This window comes from Acipenser ruthenus, chromosome 43 (assembly GCF_902713425.1).
Source record: "Acipenser ruthenus chromosome 43, fAciRut3.2 maternal haplotype, whole genome shotgun sequence".
Classification (NCBI taxonomy): Eukaryota; Metazoa; Chordata; class Actinopteri; order Acipenseriformes; family Acipenseridae; genus Acipenser; species Acipenser ruthenus.
Window position 1 is genome coordinate 2,394,820 of NC_081231.1, and position 18,816 is coordinate 2,413,635.

Consider the following 18,816-nt stretch of genomic DNA (forward strand, 5'->3'; position numbering starts at 1 on the left):
GTAAGTTGTTGCTAATTCGTAAACAATGTTCCATTTAAATGGGTGAGGTTTGTAAAGTGATGCATGTCGTTCGTCCTTGCATTCCTGGGACTCAGGAATTTGCAGTAACGCACTTGGGCGATTGCGTAGACAACAGCAACCCGAACGATGGATTCAATCTGTTTATTATTGAGCTACCTGTAGTTTGATGGATAACCACAGATGGCGCTGTGAGGTTCAAATCGGCTGTGCTGTTTCACAGTGCAGTGCGTATAACCCGAGTTTCTGTATGTATGTTACTTTGACATATTACAAAGAAAGCACATATGAAAACACCAATGCATTTTTTTAACGAATGTATTTATAGAACAATTGGTTCTACATTTATATATTTCCACGTACTTCAGTATGTTTGCAACTGATCAAAAATAAACGTTTAATATGTATTTAAAAATAACATATTTTCAATATGACCAAAAGCAGCAGAACTGTAGTCAAAAAAATATTTCTACATGATTCACACATGGTGCATGTCAAAAAGAACCTCCTCCCAGTATCACCCTCCCAATAAACCGTTTTATTTTAAAGACGTTTTCACTTCCACTCAGGTGAAGACCATTTTCCGGTTACTACGCAATAAGTTCGCATCCTGTGTCACATTTAGTAGGACCCCACCGGCAGAGACTTGTTCTGGGCTGTCCTATTGAAACTGATGTGGGGTGGGTCGGTCCCATTTAATTGTAACACAGGGCTTTCACCTTTGTGATGAATGGACACAACACATACAGGACCCTGTATACTATTTTGGACAAAGTATGCATGTCCAATACATTACATTTTTTTTATTTTTTAGTTAAATACGGACATGGTTCAGTTTTCCTGGTGATACAGTGTTGCCACGTACGCTAACCGTGATGTCTCTCCCCGGTGCGTTTCTGCAGAGCTGCTTGTCTATGTCCACGCGTCACGCAGACAGTCTCACATCCTGGCACTTTCCCGTTGTCAAGGCAGCGGCAGAAGGGAAGGCTCAATGGAGGAAGTTACTGCAATGTCCTGCCTGTAAAAAAAATGTCCAAACGTCGCAAACTGTCCCGGAAAAGTTAAATTTAACTACCCAGGTAAATGTGCATGTTTGACTCGGATAACAAATCCACTCTCAGAACCGTTTGCTTTTAGTTTGCCGTTTTTGTAGCCCGTGTAAATATTACAGAAGGCTTGGCTGTCCGTGTGGACAGAGAGAGAGAGGAAGAGGAAGACAAAAAGGGTGTCCATTGCGAGACAAACCGCAGTCGAAACGTTGACACGGGTTTATGTCCCCGTTTTCTGCTTGTCGCTTCGTTTTTGTAATGTATGTTCCACAGTGTACATGTTTAAAGTTATAATAATAAAGATAATGGCAGAAAAAAAATGGCTAACGCGTGTTATTATATTAGCGAAAGAGGGACACGGTTTAAAGCGACAGTAACATATTCGACTTGTTTCAAAACTGATTGTAGTGTAATAATTATGTACTGAAGCACCCAGAACTATAATAATAATAATAATAATAATAATAATAATAATGATGATAATGACAGCAGTTCTACAGTATTATCACTATTGTATTTTTACAGTGTCTTATTTAGGGAGTTGTAATTCCCATGGATGGTATAAGTCAGTGATGGAAACAGTAATTTAATTGGATAGCAGTTTGAGATATCCTGTGTTTTAAATCCTTTCATGGGATTCTTATTAACAGCCTATTATTACCTTGTGCTGCTAGTCCCTGAACAGCACTGTCTGAGTGTTAGACACCACAAGCTAGTACCAGGTTTTAATTGTATTTCATATTTTAAAAAATCTGTTTAATATATATATATATATTAAATAATAATATATCTTTTCCTTCAAATACCTGTCTAGTTCCCTTCCCATGTTCGCTGCTTTTAAAAAGACTTTATCAACATGTTGGTATTTATATTTTTTCTAACTTTAGTTTTAAATGCTGTTGGTTTTTTTTTTGTTGGTTTAATAATGATGTACGCGGTACTATACTGGTTTGAAAAGTCCATCAGAGACCAGCGTGTTGCTTTTTCCCTAGTCAGAACTAGCCATTAGCTGTTTTTAAACTGGTTTTTAACTGGCGAGAAATGTCCTGATGGTTGTGTTGGTTTAATAAAAACAATTGATATGTTTTAAATTGCTGCAAACCTCTGTTTGGGTTTTTTTTTAAATACAGCCTCCTAGCTTCAGAGTTGCATGAGTATTGTTGTTTTATTTATTCATACATTGTAGTGACTTTTTCCTCTGCATTTGCAAATTGACACAGGGCTTGAAACACTTGCTAGCCCTGCTGCTGCTGCTCCCATTCCTGGGGTTCAGAACTACCCTGGTTTAGATATATTACTGAAATGACCAGGTAGGTGCCAGGAGTTTGCATAATCAGGCCCCAGGTAAATCTGCTCTGAATTAACTCATTCCCATAGCAGAATGAATAAATCTCATCTGTGAGTCTCTAGGTTTACTACAATGTGTTGTTCGTGCAGCTGTAACAAAGATATATTTATTTCCCATCAAACTCTTGTCTCCTGAGCATTTATGCTCAATTGAAGGTAGTTCTGAAACCCAGGGCTGGGTGCAGGGCTAGTGCGAGTCTTAAGCACCAAGGAATTACATTTTAGTACAACGCTGAAAAGGATTTCAGCACTGTGCTTTATGAGAGATCTTTTACCAGTTAAAGTGGCTCTTTGAGGACACTTGAAAGGCGCTATATTAAATAATAATGCTGTACAATTAGCTGGGAAATATACAGGGTTTATTTAGTTCAATTTAAAGTAACTCTAGTTAAAAAGACAAATCCATGTATCTTATTCATTTTGCACTTCTATTGGCTGCTTAGGTCTCAAATGTACAGTGTTACAGCAAACATGAATTTTCATTTTTAAACAGACATCTGGAACTGCACGAAGTTCTCAGTTTGCTTCCCTTGCCTTCCAGGAAGCCTGTTACTGCTTTATTTCCTTGGTCACCCCAGCAGTGTCTTTCTGGGTCATGTTACTGGCTGAAAGCATGTTAGTCTGTAAGGGGAAACAGCTGATTGGTTATTGACAGGAGAGAAGCCAGTGAAGGAGTGGGGACGATTCCACCCTCCAGGTGAAATGACCCAGGATGTGCAAGACATTTTACAAGCATGGCTTGCAAACAGAGATTTCTTTAACCTAGTGTACGTTTAAAATTCATGTTTGCTAAAACATGTGTTTCCTCCAATGATGCAAATTTGAGACCTGTATAGTAAACAGATGTGCATGGCCAAAAAAAACCAAAACGATATTGTTAGCTTCAGTCGCTGTGAATCATTAAAATATTTATCCCTGGGATATTCCCGCTGGGAATGGAGTTCCCTGGCTGTAGGGATTGGTGGAGGCACCCATACTGTACATAACATATACACAAGAGTGTTTATCACAGTTTTAAATGTATCTTTTGATGAAACTTGATTTAGATATTTTTTAGTACAAGGTCCCAGTACATAACTAACTAACTAACTATCTAAAACAACGTCTGGCTAATATTGAAAAAGAGAAGTCAAATAAAATAAGCAATTTAATACAATGCATACATGGTTTGGAAAAACTCAAATTATTCCAGCATTTTGGTCTGAGTTGAATCATTGTATTTATTTATAAGGCACCTGTATTGGATGGCAAAGTACTGTTGGATGTACAGTAGTAACATTTAATACAAAAGGCTACAACTATGGCTAATAAAACTAAGGAAAACTGAAGCGTTGTGGGTGCCGCAGTATGTCACTTCTATATTTTTTTTCAGGCATCTGCTCTTAAAAGACTTTGCAGTATTCAGAATAATAAAAAGGTTAAGATTACTGTAACTGATTCATGTAGATGGATGTCTTTTAGGCCACCTCAATTGAGACACTCTTTTAAATTCCACTGTGCTCCCTTTGATGGCAGTAAAATGCCACTTTCCATATTAAGGCCACCCCTGTATTTGGCGTTCAGGTTGTAATCAGCAGTTCTAAACATATCAAGCTACTGTTTGATTACCTTAAAACCAAAAACATTGATTTGGATGTAACTTGATGAAACTCATCTGCACATCCGATTTTAAATAATAATAATACAAAAAATCAAATACAATTTGCATGAAAGAAAACTAAAATGAATAGCATCTTAGTAAAAAAAAATCTTTGACAAGGACACATTTCATAGCAAGGTTTCGCTTCTTGAGTGTTCTTTTTGAAAAGCCCTTTTTTTTCATTCTGTCTTGCAGGGGAAATACAGTCGCAAACCCTAACGGGGGGGTAGAAAACAGCAGGAAAAAAATGAAAAACAACAAGCAGAGGATGGTCATGACCTGAGTATTGTGTTTCTGCAAGCATGATGTGAAGATGTTCCCGTCCCCAAACAGCACATGTGAGCCCAACACAGCAGGACACTGAGCAGTGTAAAGAGAAACAGAGAAATCAGAAATGGACTGCATGGGAGGTCTTATTTTGTATTTGCATGCCTTTCCAGCCTATTCCGCCACTAAACAACCTTTTGAAGGCTATGTGCTGCCTGTCTAGACTCAAAGTCACAGAGGGTGGTCTATAATGCAGTGCCAACATACAACAGGAGGTGACCCCTCAGGGCTGGGGGGCACAGCCACTGCCAACAAAACTCAGCGGCGCCGCTCTGCTGCCCAGTACGATGAGGAGGCGATGGCCAGGAAACGGGAGTACTGGCGAACGAAGAAGCGGGAGCAAAGAGCCGCTAAGAAAGAAACCAACAGAGCCAGAGATGCCAGGACGAGAACAAAACAGCAGCATGTTCTGCCTGCTGGAGCTGCCGGCTGCAGTTCCCTGGGAGGGTTTGTTGAAGACGAGGGTGGCCTGATTGCGATAAGTTCCGAGGCGCCGCGTGGCTCTCGGACCTCCTCAGTGCGGGGAGTGAATCCCTGCCTTCTTAATCCCGACGGCTCGTACCAGCATGACAGTGGTGTTCAAGATCCACGTGGTCAAATGAGCGCTCTTGAAAACGCTGTGCCCAAAGTGCACCACCCACAGAGGCTGCCCTGCAAGACACTTGCTCAGGAGGCTGGTGCTGATTTACCAGCAAAGAGGCTTTTGTCAGCCGCCCCATTTCAGATCCATGTCCAGGAAGACTATTGTCCAAAGCCAGCAGTGCTCACTCAGCCCCAAAGGCAAACCGCTCAGCCGTTGCTTTCAGAAATACCTGGTGTGGAGTCACGGTGTCATCGCCAGGGCTCTGCCACGTTATCTGGCGTTCCGTCTAGATTGGGTTCTCAACCGCCGCTAGTCGCCAGGGCGACATACAATGAGGGGCAAACTGCAGCACGGCAAAAACAGAGATTGAAACTCAGTAAAGTCGTACCGCAGCTTCATGGCAACAGCGTTTCTTTTGAGCTAAGTTATAAAAGCAACCCCCCAGCAGTAGGTCCTTTACCAAAGTCTTGTAATGGCGCAATGGAGATGGGCAAACCGGCTTGCAGCCAGAGTTCTCTTTCTCAACCAAATGGACCTCTTCTTAACAGCTGCCCCAAAGTGCCTGAGGTTCGCCTAAAAGCGACAGCCCAAGTTCATAGTCCTGTGTTTCCTGGTGACCAAACTCAAAGTAAAAAGATTGTCTTAAACGGTAATTCTCCTACAATGGTCCAAGCCCGTTGCCATCAAGTGAGAACCTCTTCTCTGCCAGTTCGAGGACAGCGTAATCTGCCACAAGCCTGCAATCCTAAAACTACCACTCCTACACGCAAGCAACTGTCTGTCGGCACTTTAGAGGGAGTCAATCACACAGCCGCCAGCCAAGGCAGTCCAACAACTGCCCAAAAACAGGCTCAGAACATTCCAAATTCTGTTGTTCAGGGTTGTAAGATACAAAACTCCACTCGGGGGGTAAGTGTACCAAAGATAGCTCGTCCCCAGACTGGTCTAGATCAGATGGAGGAGGAAAAGGCAGCCAGACGCAGAGAATACTGGCGCATAAAGAAACGCGAGCAGAGAGCCAAACTGACAGCCACCACCAAGGAAAGGATCAAAAGGAGGCACGTTGAATCACAGAAGGGCAAACGTTTCCTCTCCAGAATACAGGACGGGCAGGTCGGTTGGCCTCAAAGAGGAGGGATTGCCAGTCAGTCCACAGCACCACACAACTTGCCTTGTAACGCTGCAACAACAGGAAGGCTTGTTAAAGATCTCACGACTCCAGGTGCACCTCCGCACACCTCCACAGTTTCATTGTACCCAGCAGTTAAACAGGAGACAGTCCGGCCCCTGGTTTCTGATCTGCAATCTCCACAGCCAGTTTGTAATCGGATGGCACTCCCCAGCAGTGCTGTGCAAGTGTGCACTGTTGAAGCACCGAGACCTGCTGTTATCCCAACTCGAAGATGTGTCGGTGATGGTGCTGCTGCTAAAATTCAGGCACCTGCTGATTTTCCAGACCGACTGTCTTTAAACCAGGTGTCACCCAGTGGCTCTTACTCAGCTGAACCAATGGCCCAGATTTCTAAAAGGCCGGACAGTACTGGAAATGGCCGAAAGGTTATTTCTTCCCAGGTTTCAAAAGTTCCTTCTTGGCGTCAGAGACTGAGAGATGGTGACCGTTGGAACATGTTCAGGTCAAAGATACACAGGCATAGTGTCCTCGAAACCCAGAGGCTGAGTAATCAAGGGGATTTGAAAAGACCCAACGCACCCAGGGGCAACCCTCCTGTGACGGGAGTCCAAAGTGCCGCCGAGCTGGAAGACGAGAGGCTGGCTCGCCGCAGGGAGTACTGGCGGATCAAGAAGCGAGAGCAGAGAGCCAAGCTGACCGCAGAGGCCAAGGCCAGGATGAAGGAAAGGGACGCGCATTCACGTAGAATCAAGCGCTGCCTGTCCATCCTGGGGGAGAGACACAGGGAGCGTTTGGGGTTTGAGAACGTGCAGAATCCCCGAGAAAACATTCTTGTCCCAGACGTCGTCTGCGACGCCATCGGAGGGTTTATAAAAGAAGACGGCACCATGAGTGGCGACATTCCACCAAGTCCTGCAGACTGCGGGTCTGTTGCATCAGTACTGGAGAGCAGCCTACCAAGCTGCTTGCTCCCCAAGAAGAAAAGCCTAGGTGCTAACCAAGCATTAGGGAGAGCCAGAATGGGGAAAACCTTTAACGGGATAAATGAGTGTCGTCTTCAGTCAGGCTTCAGAAGTACGGTGAATGTGACGGGCTCTCATCTGGTATCTCCTGTTCTTTTGTCATCTGTTGGATCTTCTAATGCATCACGTACAGCAGCTTCAGAAGGACCCAGAGTCTTGCTGCACAGCACTCCTAAAAGACTTCAGCATCCACAAGCCACCATGGCGTCTCCACACTCTCCCACACACCTCAGACAGTTCCAGAACTTCAGAGCCAAAAACCAGCGCCAGGTCCTTCTGAAACAAAGACTGAGCCAGAGCACTGGGTTTGGCGGGAAGCAGGCTAGCGAAAACACACCTCGGACCAGCCAGGAGACCTTCAGAACGAAGCCATTGAGTTGCCACCTGAAGAAAGTCCACGTGAAAAAGTCGGAGGAGAAAGCTATGGCAGTGAAGCCTCCTAGCCAGCCGGCTCCCATTCCAGAAGATGTGAGAATGGCTAGAAAACGGGAGTACTGGAGAGTTAAGAAGAGAGAACAGAGGGCAAAACGCGCTGCTAGGGAAAGGAAAGGCATGCTATCCAAGAGTTTGGAACCCCAGGACTTCATGAACTATAGCCAATCCTCAATGACAAACGCAAGCTCCCCTCGCAACAACACTTCCAACAGCAGCTTGCCGGATGCTGTTGTGATTACCCAAATGCCCCAGAACCTTAACATTTCCCCAAACTCGGTGCATCAAATGAAACTTGATTTGAATGCCTGTTCTGTCCACCCAGAGAAGTCTACATTGCCTGGAACTATAAAGCAGGAATTGAATACAGCCAGTGGCTGCTGTTTTATAAAGGAGGTCTGTCCAGATCTTACAGTTACCACACCTTCTGACAGTCTCAGCTGTGCTGTGCAGACTAATACGTCATTCGGCTTGGCTAAAGAGCCCAAAGTCGAGATGGATAGCCAAGCCACAGAGCCTGACCTTGTGATTTCAAAACAGCAGCAGGAGCCTCGGGTCTCCAGCCCCCCGGCCCTGCAGGTGCAACGGTGGCAGCTGAAGGTGCAGGAGAATGAGGTACACTGCTATCCGCTCAGACCGGACCCGGGTCAGGAGCAGAGGCAGCGAGACCGGGACAATGCCCGCAGAAGGATGCAGAGGCTGAGGCAGAGCAGGAGAGGCGATGCGAGGAGGCCCATCGCTGGCAGAACAACGCCGATAGACGAGGCCGCTAGGCTGCGAATGCGCCGTGAATACTGGAGGGTCAAGAAGCAGGAGCAGAGAGCCAAGAAAGCTGCGGAGGTCAGATTGGCCAGACAAGCACAGGCAGGCTGGGAAACGCAGGTAAATCCAGGGAAAATCATGCTGCCAATGTAACAGATAAGACTGCCATTGCATAGCCAATGTGGAACATGACCGCATAAAGTGATTGTAGCTAACAAAATGATTTCATAAATCTGATCTGTTTTACACTTAAATTCACTGTACACTGTAGGTATATATGCAGATTGGAAAAAAAACAAAAAAACAGATGCTATCTTAAATTTATTGCCTGCAAAGCATGTAAGCACCAGATGTCATTTAAAAAAAATAAATAAGGAAAATGCATGTTTGCAAAAACATTTAAAAGTACACATTTGAGACCTATGATAGTGAATGGTTGTGCATGGTGTGTAAAAGGTATTGAATTGTCTTGTTGGCTACAAGCACTTTAAAGGAGTGCTAACTAAGCCTTTTAAAATGCATTTTATTGCCTCCTATTTGCCTTTGCAAAACTATATAAAATGATCATGATTATATTTTTCGTTCTTTTAGTTTAATTTTATATATGGCAATTTGTATAGGTTGAAAATTATACAGCCTTTTTACTTCCTGTGTTAGACTTCCTGCAAGAATGACGCTAAGATCCGGAGTGAAGAAACTGACCACAGGAAGTGATAGGGTACCAGGAAAGGGGACCTGTACAGCTATGACCAAAAGTTTGCATCGCCTAGAATTTTAAGAATAAGACATTGTTTAAAACAAAACAAAAAACTATATAAACATAATTTAGATCTTTTATTTAACATCATGTAATCAAAGAAGCTGCAAAATGATATTGCAAAAGTAGTACAGTATTTCATGTTAGATTTTTCAATTTGACAGTTTTTCATAAAGTATATGGAAAACTACAACACGATGTGTAATTCAATATGTTAACGTAACATTATTCAGCAGGTTTCATTCGACTTTATGAAGCAAAATGAGTTAATTCTATAGGGTGATGCAAAACTTTTGGCCATAGTGTTTTTGGAGTTCCTGAGGTGATTTCCTAAATAAATACATTTTCAGATGGATTTAACTTTTTTTCATCTAATTTGTTCTTCAAACACGTTCAAAATCCTTAATTAATTTGCTTACATGTCCATAAAACTCGGCGGTTGTCCGTACGCACGGTGTTGCCAGATTGGGCTTGTATTTTTTTTATTATGTGTGAAGAAATGGCTTTGGGCAGGTGCCTAATTTTTGGGCAAGTTTTGGGCATTTGTGTAGGCATTGCATTTGGATATATTTTGAATAGTTTTAAAGACTTAACTATATTTGTATTGCAAAATACTAAGCTATATGATACACAACCCGTAGTGTTTACATCTCTTTTTGCTAAATATTGTAACGATAACAAGCATCAATATCTGTGGATATGACGCACATTGCATTACAGGTCGCTCATGTTTCGCGTCCGCGTCCGTTTTATATACTGATATAAAATACAGTAGGAAAGAGTGGGAGTCCGAAGGTGAATTAAATGTAGACAGTGTTCTCTCAGATGTCATTTCTTAAAGATGACAGTTGAAATAGAATGGGGCTAAAGCTGCTGTCAAACACACACTCCACATTTGATCTGGACTGCAAAGAAACAACCTAACTTCAGCCTCATTTTCCATGGTCCTCCCCGGGAGCTGCTGGCAGTTTGACAGCAGCACGTATAACGGCTATGCAAACCATTTCACAACGACTGCACATGTACATAGTTTAATATATATTTACACATATATATACTCTTCACACAGATCTGTAGTCAGAATTCAGGTAGGTTCAGTATTTTTTTACGTTTTCAAAAGGTTTATTGATATATAATGTCCTTTGAAATAGGGAAAGTATTTGTATTTTTTCATTAAATAGCCGTTTAGCTTTGCTAGTCTCCTGGTTTCATTTTTTTTCCCCTTTTGAAGACCTTTGCTTACGCAGTACCGAATGCTCTAACCACTCTGCTACCTGTAGATACCCAGTTTGTGTGTTTGTGCAATGAGTTCTGATCATTCGCATACCTTAAGATAAAAATGTAGCAAGAAACTGGAAAATACCACGTTTATTGGGTTACTTTTGAGCTAGTTTAGGCAACATAATATTGGGCTACTTTTAGGCTAGTATTTGGTTGACTTTGGTCTACAAACTTATTTTAATTTCTGGCAGTCCTGTCGCACTGTCATGAAACTTGGTATTAACGATATTTAGAAGACGCTATTGAGAATATCACATTCTGGGGATTGTATTTCATTATGGATAAAAAAAGCTAATACTGTTTTTTCTTACCTTTTTATAAGGGCACAGGCGAAGCAGAACAGAAGACTATAGGGTGTCTCCCCAAGGCTGTGACTCACTCTGCAGGCCTTACCCTACCTCCATCTCCTGGACCTCCTCAAAACCTTCTGGGCTTGCCAGAGACTGCAGAGAAACAGGAACCACAAAATGGTTCGGTCTTGCTTAACACTGGTACAGTGACTGACCACCAACGAGACGGTGCAGCCAGCTTCTCTAAACACCTTGAAATCAACGAGACAAAAGGAGCCTGCTCTACCGACTACGCCACCTTTGCTGAACCATCTGAAAACGTCTCTCTGGAAACCCAGGTGGGGCGGGCAGAGGAGTTGCCCAGCTGTGCCTTGGCAAAGGGCCCTGTTGTGATACTGGAAAGCCAGCAAGATGCCCCGGCCTCCAGCCCTGAAGGCCCCCGGGTGAGGAGGTGGAAGCTGAGGATCCAGGAGAGTGATGAGGAGAGAGGGGCCCCACAGCAGAACAAGATGTGCGAGTCGAGGCCCGCAGCTCCCTGCAAGGCTACCAGAACAATGACAAAGAAGCAGCTGGACCAAGCCACCCTGCAGCAAAGGCGCGAGTACTGGAGGCTCAAGAAGCAGGAGCAGAGAGCCAAGACATCAGCGAGGAAGAGGGAGATGAGGAGGCAAGGAGAGGCGGAGGGACAGAGGTGGCAGCAGCTCGGGGAAATGCAGGTAAAACAACTTAAAAAAAAAATGAGTGACTCGCTTCTGGGGAGTGGAAGCCGTAATGATACTACATTCAGGAAATGTATAAATACTGAAAGAAACGTAATAAATTCAATGACAAACGTTTCGCACTTTATCGAGAAAGGCTTCTCGCCAAATGTCAGTGATCACATTTTCTTGTTATTAATATGAGGTGCATGACACGATAGCTTAACTTGCTTTTAAAAATGTTTTGTCCATGTTTTATTAGCATAACGTTCCCACTGGTTTATTTTAACTTGGTGAAGCCAGGTCATCTCGCCACAGCTCTACAGGTGTACTTCCTGTGTTACCCCACACAGTTTTCAACATCATAGGGTATAAATAAGTCTGTCTGGCAGAAAAATTAAGCTGTGAAAAAGAGAATATCCTACTTGCTGTCATGCTATAGAGTGTCAGAATCGTGTTTTTAAAGCATTGGTTTTTAACCCTGTAATGGTTACATCTTTAAACATTTATTTAAAGGGAGAAGATGAAGGCCAGTGGTTTACCTTCTGTGAGGAAAGCAACATCATGGCACAAAAGTAAGCAGAGCTGTCGACGGGCAAAGCGGATTACACTGCTTCAGCAAAACGGTTTCCTGATCAGGTTTCGCTAAATGCATTCCGAGCGTATCAGTGTCAGGTCAAGGTTACACTTTCCCTTTGTGTTTGAAGGTGTTTGTTCCCTTTCAGAACTGAAACACCGTATTGCTGCAAATGACAAGTATACAGATGTGTGAGGGCTTGTCCGCATTATTTGTGGACCAACATTTTACCTTTAATTTAAGCAGAATAAATGGAAGTCCTAAGTCTATCTCTATCTCTACTTCATTTCCAACTTCTGTGCTGTGCCTTTAGTATCGGTTCGGGTTTTAACTATGTCAACTCCTCTTAAGATTTTAAGACTTTAAATCCTCTGGTACTACATTAGGTTTAAAGCTCTCCGTTAGTCTGCTGCACCTGCGCTTCCCAGATCATTTCTCCTCAGCAGTGCCTTCAGGGTCTTGTTACTGGCTGGAAGCATGTCAGTCAACAGGGGAAGCAGCTGATTGGTCAAGGACAGGAAAGAAGCCGCTGAAGGGGGAGGGGGGTGGGGGGGAGGATTCCACTCTCCAGGTCACCAAGGAAGTGCAAACACTTTATGAAAGCAAGACTTGCAAATAGAGATTTATTTACCCAAGCGTAGTACCAGATAAACATAGATTTTAATAGGTCTCAAGCTTTAGAAACTGCTCAGTTGAGACCTATATGAGGAATACAAAGGCACAGCAAATAAGATTGATGTTATTCTTTTGTCAGCTACTGTCTCTTTAAACCCCAGTGCAGACAGTCGTAGATGTCCTCAGTTAATGTGTTGCTGTTTCTCTCAGGTCTCTGAGAGAAGAGGAGGCAGAACAGAACGTCAAGGCAGAGCCCTGTGAGGATGATGTCATCCTTCTACAGCTGAAAGGTACACGTTTCAGTTTCATCTTCTCAGTTCTGCAGGGTTAGAAACTCACACCAGTCCTGCAACTAAGTCCTGGGTTTCAAAACTCCCCGTGTTTAGGTATATTATTGCAATGACCAGGTGCCAGGAATTTTCGTGGTTGGGCTCCTTGTAAATGTTTAAAGGTTGGGGGGGGGGGGTTCAAATTCAACCAAATTTTGACTCCTTGACCCGATCAGACTGAAAACTTAAAATGATAATTTTTTTGCCTTGAACAACCGTGAGCACCGATCGGAGGGGGTAGGGGTCTACCTGTCGGGTGATTTGTCACAAAATGACTCGATAGTGCTAAATTAAAAAAAGAGAAACAAATAAATAAACTTAACAAGCAATGACAAATATTTCGACAGTGGAAACATTGCGATAGACTCGAGACTCGTATGTTTCCTTTTAGTATTTCTGTATTTACAAACCATTTGATCAGTGACCCGCTTACACAGAGACACTGAATATACTGTGTTTTAGTTTCCAAGTTTTATAACTACAGCTGTGCCAGTGGAGCACTGACCTTACCTGATTTCTTTTTCCAAAAACTGGAACACCAGACCCTGGAGTGGGTACAGAAGGACCGGAGCCCTTCTCGGAGGACGATGTCCCGGACTCGGAAGCGGGGTGGCGCACTCGCTTCCTGATGGACTACGACCCCCAGACCGCCCTGCTGGTGTGCATGGTGTGCGGGGTGCTGCAGCACCAGCAGAGCCTGGAGAGTGTGAGGAGTCACATCGCAGAGAGCCACCCGCACTCCCTGAGCCTGAGCGCCCAGGACAAGCACAGCATCCTGGAGGCCTGGGACGAGCAAGTCTCCCTGAGAGAACGCTTCTTCAGCAGCCAGTTAAAGCAGGGGGGTGCAGGTACTGCAGGCAGGGGGTGGGAAAGGTGTGCCAGCTAGGGCTGCTAGCTATTAATTCTAATAGAATAAAACCTCTTAAAAACACACAACAGAAAACAAAGCTTTCTCTTTTCCACACACTTATTGAGTACCAATTTACTTAAGAAATGCATATTGTTATAAAAAAATAATAATAATTTGGCTGGGTTCACACCTGAGCGATCAGTTGGGTGCATGCAACCGTGTCGCTTTTTCGTGGATGTCCCTGCAACCAGTTGCGAGCAGTTGCACAACCAGTTGCTTGAAGTAGAGGTAGGCTCTGCTTTCCAAGCAACCTCCTGAGAGACTTCTGTAGACACAGGCGATCAATTCGCGAACTGATTGGTCTTTTCTTTATGGCATTTAAAATAACAACAGCCAACTCTTCCTCATTAATTACTGGACACATTACGACCGGACCGAAAAAAGTGTCGCCTCAGTTGTCAAAAAATAAATACAAATTCTAAACCTGTAGACACGGGACAAAAAAAAAAAAAAAAAAAGTTGTCAAAACCAAAAAAAACTACTTCACCTTATATGGAATAAAAATGTAAAAAAAACCTGTCAACTCATTATCATAAGAAAATGAAACTTGTAGATGCGGGAACCTTGTTGCACAAGTAACTGCTCAGATGTGGACACAGCATTTGCTTCGCAACTGATCGCTTAACACTCTTGTTAAATTGTTTTAACGTGTCATTCGAAAAATAAAATCTTGGGGTTTGATCGCCAAACCTTTAATATTAACTGATTTAAAATGTTACCAAAATGTTGAGATCATTAATCACAGTAATCAGAATGCCCTGGACATCCGTTTGAATAACCTCTGCACTGAGTCACATGAGTGGATTAAAGATGAGCTGGATTGCTCATTACCTCTGGAACCTGCTTTTCAGTACCGCATCTCTGCTGCGTAGTTACTAAATACAGAACGCTAGTATCGTCCAGCTCTGAACTCTGTGCTGTAGAATTCCACCAGTCTCTGTATATCTGCTGCACATACTTTAATTACACATAACAGAGCCAGTCTGGGATCTGGATGACATATTGCCTTTTAATGAGCAAGTGATGATGTCACATATCTATAGGGATTGGCTGCTGCAGCAGGCAGGGGTCTCTATACCTTTGGTGACATTTTAATTTGGTGGCTATGAACCAACAAGAGATACTTTCAATGTCTCATCTTACGCAAGGGACCTTGGATTGCTTTAAAAACGTGGATGTAACATTTTTCCCTGTTTACTAATTTTTGTTTCACTCCAGTTGTATTTGTCCTGGATGTGTTGCAGTTGAGAACACAGTTTAATAAGTTACTGTTAAAGGCCTCTTGGGGGGTGAGAGAGGGAGCAGTTCAGTCTCCATGCCTCAAGCCTGCCCTGGACTGGAGGGAGCACCCTTTCTCTTAGGGGGGTGAGGGAGGGAGGGAGCAGTTCAGTCTCCATGCCTCAAGCCTGCCCTGGACTGGAGGGAGCACCCTTTCTCTTAGGGGGGTGAGGAAGGGAGCAGTTCAGACTCCATGCCTCAAGCCTGCCCTGGACTGGAGTGAGCACCCTTTCTCTTAGGGGGTGAGGGAGGGAGCAGTTCAGTCTCCATGCCTCAAGCCTGCTCTGGACTGGAGGGCTGGAGGGAGCACCCTTTCTCTTAGGGGGTGAGGGAGGGAGAGGGAGCAGTTCAGTCTCCTTGTCTCACATTTGGCCACCCTCAACTCTTGAATTTGCTGGAATGTTTAGTAAGACATAGAAAATAATGATCTAAGCACAAAAAAACAAACAATAAGAATTATACAGAATAGACATAACAGAAAATTATAAACCTCTACAAAATTGACTATTCAGACATTTTAGGAGGACTAGACTGTGTTTTATAAAGGATCACATCAATTAATACTTTGTTGTTTCTCTTGCATTTCAAACAGGGAGAGAGTCGCCCGTGGCTGAGATTGAAGTGCTTGTTGATTCTGACGAGCAGTCTGTCTGTAAGAAGCGCAGCTCCACAAAAGTCAAGCGGAAAAAACTGTGGTACGTGAGTGAGCCTGAGCTCCAGACCACGAATAAACTGTGAAACGTGAGTGAGCCTGAGCTCCAGACCATGAATAAACTGTGAAACGTGAGTGAGCCTGAGCTCCAGACCACAAATAAACTGTGGTACGTGAGTGAGCCTGAGCTCCAGACCACGAATAAACTGTGAAACATGAGAGAGCCTGAGCTCCAGACCACGAATAAACTGTGAAACGTGAGGGAGCCTGAGCTCCAGACCACGAATAAACTGTGAAACGTGAAGGAGCCTGAGCTCCAGACCACGAATAAACTGTGAAACGTGAGGGAGCCTGAGCTCCAGACCACGAATGAACTGTGAAACGTGAAGGAGCCTGAGCTCCAGACCACGAATAAACTGTGAAATGTGAGGGAGCCTGGGCTCCAGACCACGAATAAACTGTGAAACGTGAGAGAGCCTGAGCTCCAGACCACGAATAAACTGTGAAACGTGAGGGAGCCTGAGCTCCAGACCACGAATAAACTGTGAAACGTGAGGGAGCCTGAGCTCCAGACCACGAATAAACTGTGAAACGTGAGGGAGCCTGAGCTCCAGACCACGAATAAACTGTGAAACGTGAGAGAGCCTGAGCTCCAGACCACAAATAAACTGTGAAACGTGAGGGAGCCTGAGCTCCAGACCACGAATAAACTGTGAAACGTAAGGGAGCCTGAGCTCCAGACCACGAATAAACTGTGAGCTGACATCTGGTACTACACTAAGCTCTCAATTTGTTTGCCTTGTTAATTTCATCCCAGCAGTGTCTTCAGGGTCAAAGCATTACTGGCTAAAAGCATGTCAGTCAACAGGGGTAGCAGCTGATTGGTTATTGACAGGAAAGGAGCCAGTAAAGGGGTGGGAGCAATGTCCCCTTCCTGAATGAAAATACATGTTTGCTTAAACCTGTGTTTGTTTCAAAGCTGCACATTTGAGACCTATATATGAATGTGCATGGCAGAGAAAATGTGTTTTGTTAGTTACAGTTTCTTTAAATGACACTAGAGGGAGTTTGGCCGTATTTCGGTCCAGACTTTTGGAATTTACAACACTTCTTATAAGCAGCTCTGAATATTACTTATTATTTTGAACCTATAAAAAATAAAAAAAAATAAAATAAAATAACTTTTCTTACTTTTCAGGAGATACAATGAACAGGCTTTTACATATTTTTTGTTTGTTTTCTACAAAACAGATCCTCAAGAAAGATAAAACGCGTTGGAGAACAAGAGGCACCATTGACCACGCAGCTCAACGGCAGCACCTACTGGGGAACTCCAGAATTACCTGACCAATAAAATGACAATTGTGCTTCCCAGGACAGAGAGCTCCACTAGAAAGAGGGTTACTGAGGGGACAGGGCACGAAATCCCATTCAAATCCAATTGCTAAACAAGGATCAGAAACGTACAAATGTGTTGCATGAGATTTGAAAATCACTAATCTGAATATTATTATTTTATGTATCTTTTTTTTTCCTGTGATCTGAAACGAAGACCTTCTGCTTTTTAAAATCCTGTACATGTGTTATTTTACCCCTGTCAAAAACTGTCAAAATCTAAATGATTTAGCATGACTATATAATGCAATTATCATATATTTTACATTGCATGCTCATTCAGTTTTGCAAAGTTCGAGCCAATATAAGCACTGTCTTTTAAAATTGTTCATTTTTAGTAGGGGTGTGATGATACTCACACTCGTAACTGCCTTTAAGACGTATTTATCAGCTGGTATTAAATACATCCATTCATGATTTCACAACAAGAGAAGCTGTCCTTCCCTCACCTTTACAACATCTGCATTGAGGGTTTTAAAAGACAATTGGAAGTGAATTTTCCTTTCATCCGGGGTGCAGACATGTGTACTGCTGGCGCGATCTTGGGCCTGGTACGGCAGTCAAAATTTAAGTTAACTGCTGTTGGTAGTCGTTGTAAAGGTGAGGAAAGGACAGCTTTTCTTGTTTTGAAATCAACACATTTAGTAAATGGATTTATTGAATACCTGCCGAATACTTCAAGGCAATTACAATCTTTATTTATTGATCAAGGTGAGACTTGAATACAATGCTGTAAAAAAAAAAAAAAGAAGCTTTTTTTCAAAGCAGCGTGCAGGTGTGCAAAACGTCTGCCTTGAATTCTTTTTGAAGATATTATGAAAGTATTTATTTGGAAAATGTACCTTTTTTGTATTCAATAAAAGCTTTCTCTTTTTACTTGGAAAGTGGGTTTCTTTTTTTTTATTATTAAAGGTAGAAAGTACCACCTCCAAAATGTAAGCAATCATAAGACAATGTACGAATAAGAGAATGTCATTCGGCCCGGTTCCGAGCAGCTGATTGATATCAAAACTTTGTCAAATCGGGTCTTTAAAGGATCCCAGTGATTCAGCCTCAACAGCATGACTAGGTAACCCATTCCATCCCCTCACCGCTCTCTGTGTGAAGAAGAGTCACCTCCCTCTGTCCAGCCTCTATAAAGTATATGTTATTCCTAAAAAGCTATACAGTTGGGTAGAAGTTTCTAACACAAACGAAAGTGTTTGTCGTTCATAAAATAATTATTAACCTCAGCTGTTGTGCTCTTTCATTCACTACATCGGTCTCAGATGTGCAGACTTGAAAGAAACGCATGTTACAGCAAACAAGGGTTTTCATTTGAAAGCGAGACAGTAAACACGGCCGTGCACAAGAGACTCCCCTTCAGCGCCTGTTCTTCTGAGTGAACGGCTGGTTCTCAATAGCAGGTCCTGGGGAGGTAAACGTGGCCCTGAAGCACTTTGCGAGTGTCCCCCACAGCTCACCCACAGTTATTACAACGAATGATAAACCAGTGCAAGCACATTCACAGCCGCCTCCTAAGGAGGCTCGCAGTGTGTGATAAAAGCTGGGTGAAGATGCAAAATAAAAGTTGTTGCAGTTCGTGAATCAAACCTATTCAATCTATAATGGAGGTTTCCATCAAAACTGACTACTATAAGAACACGGTAAGATCATAGGTCTGGCCCACATCTTGTTCTGTAATTCCTGTGTCCCGTCGAGAAATCGAATTGAGCCTGGTGTA

General features: G+C 43.2%; 1 protein-coding gene across 3 annotated transcripts; it reads left to right on the forward strand.

Moving 5' to 3' along the window:
- The first annotated feature begins 732 nt into the window (after positions 1 to 732).
- LOC131709461 (uncharacterized) lies at positions 733 to 17,977 on the forward strand. 3 transcript variants are annotated; one of them, XM_059012056.1, is made up of 8 exons: positions 733 to 1,097; positions 4,249 to 8,431; positions 10,672 to 11,355; positions 11,854 to 11,912; positions 12,740 to 12,819; positions 13,401 to 13,706; positions 15,639 to 15,787; positions 16,950 to 17,977. In XM_059012056.1, the coding sequence occupies exons 2-7, from the start codon at positions 4,571 to 4,573 to the stop codon at positions 15,782 to 15,784; spliced, it is 5,136 nt and encodes a 1,711-aa protein (XP_058868039.1). In that variant the 5' UTR covers positions 733 to 1,097; positions 4,249 to 4,570; the 3' UTR covers positions 15,785 to 15,787; positions 16,950 to 17,977. The 3 variants fall into 3 exon arrangements, with proteins under 3 accessions (XP_058868039.1, XP_058868041.1, XP_058868040.1); XM_059012057.1 differs by having other exon boundaries at positions 734 to 1,097; positions 15,639 to 15,741; XM_059012058.1 differs by lacking the exon at positions 15,639 to 15,787.
- The last annotated feature ends 839 nt before the right edge of the window (positions 17,978 to 18,816 follow it).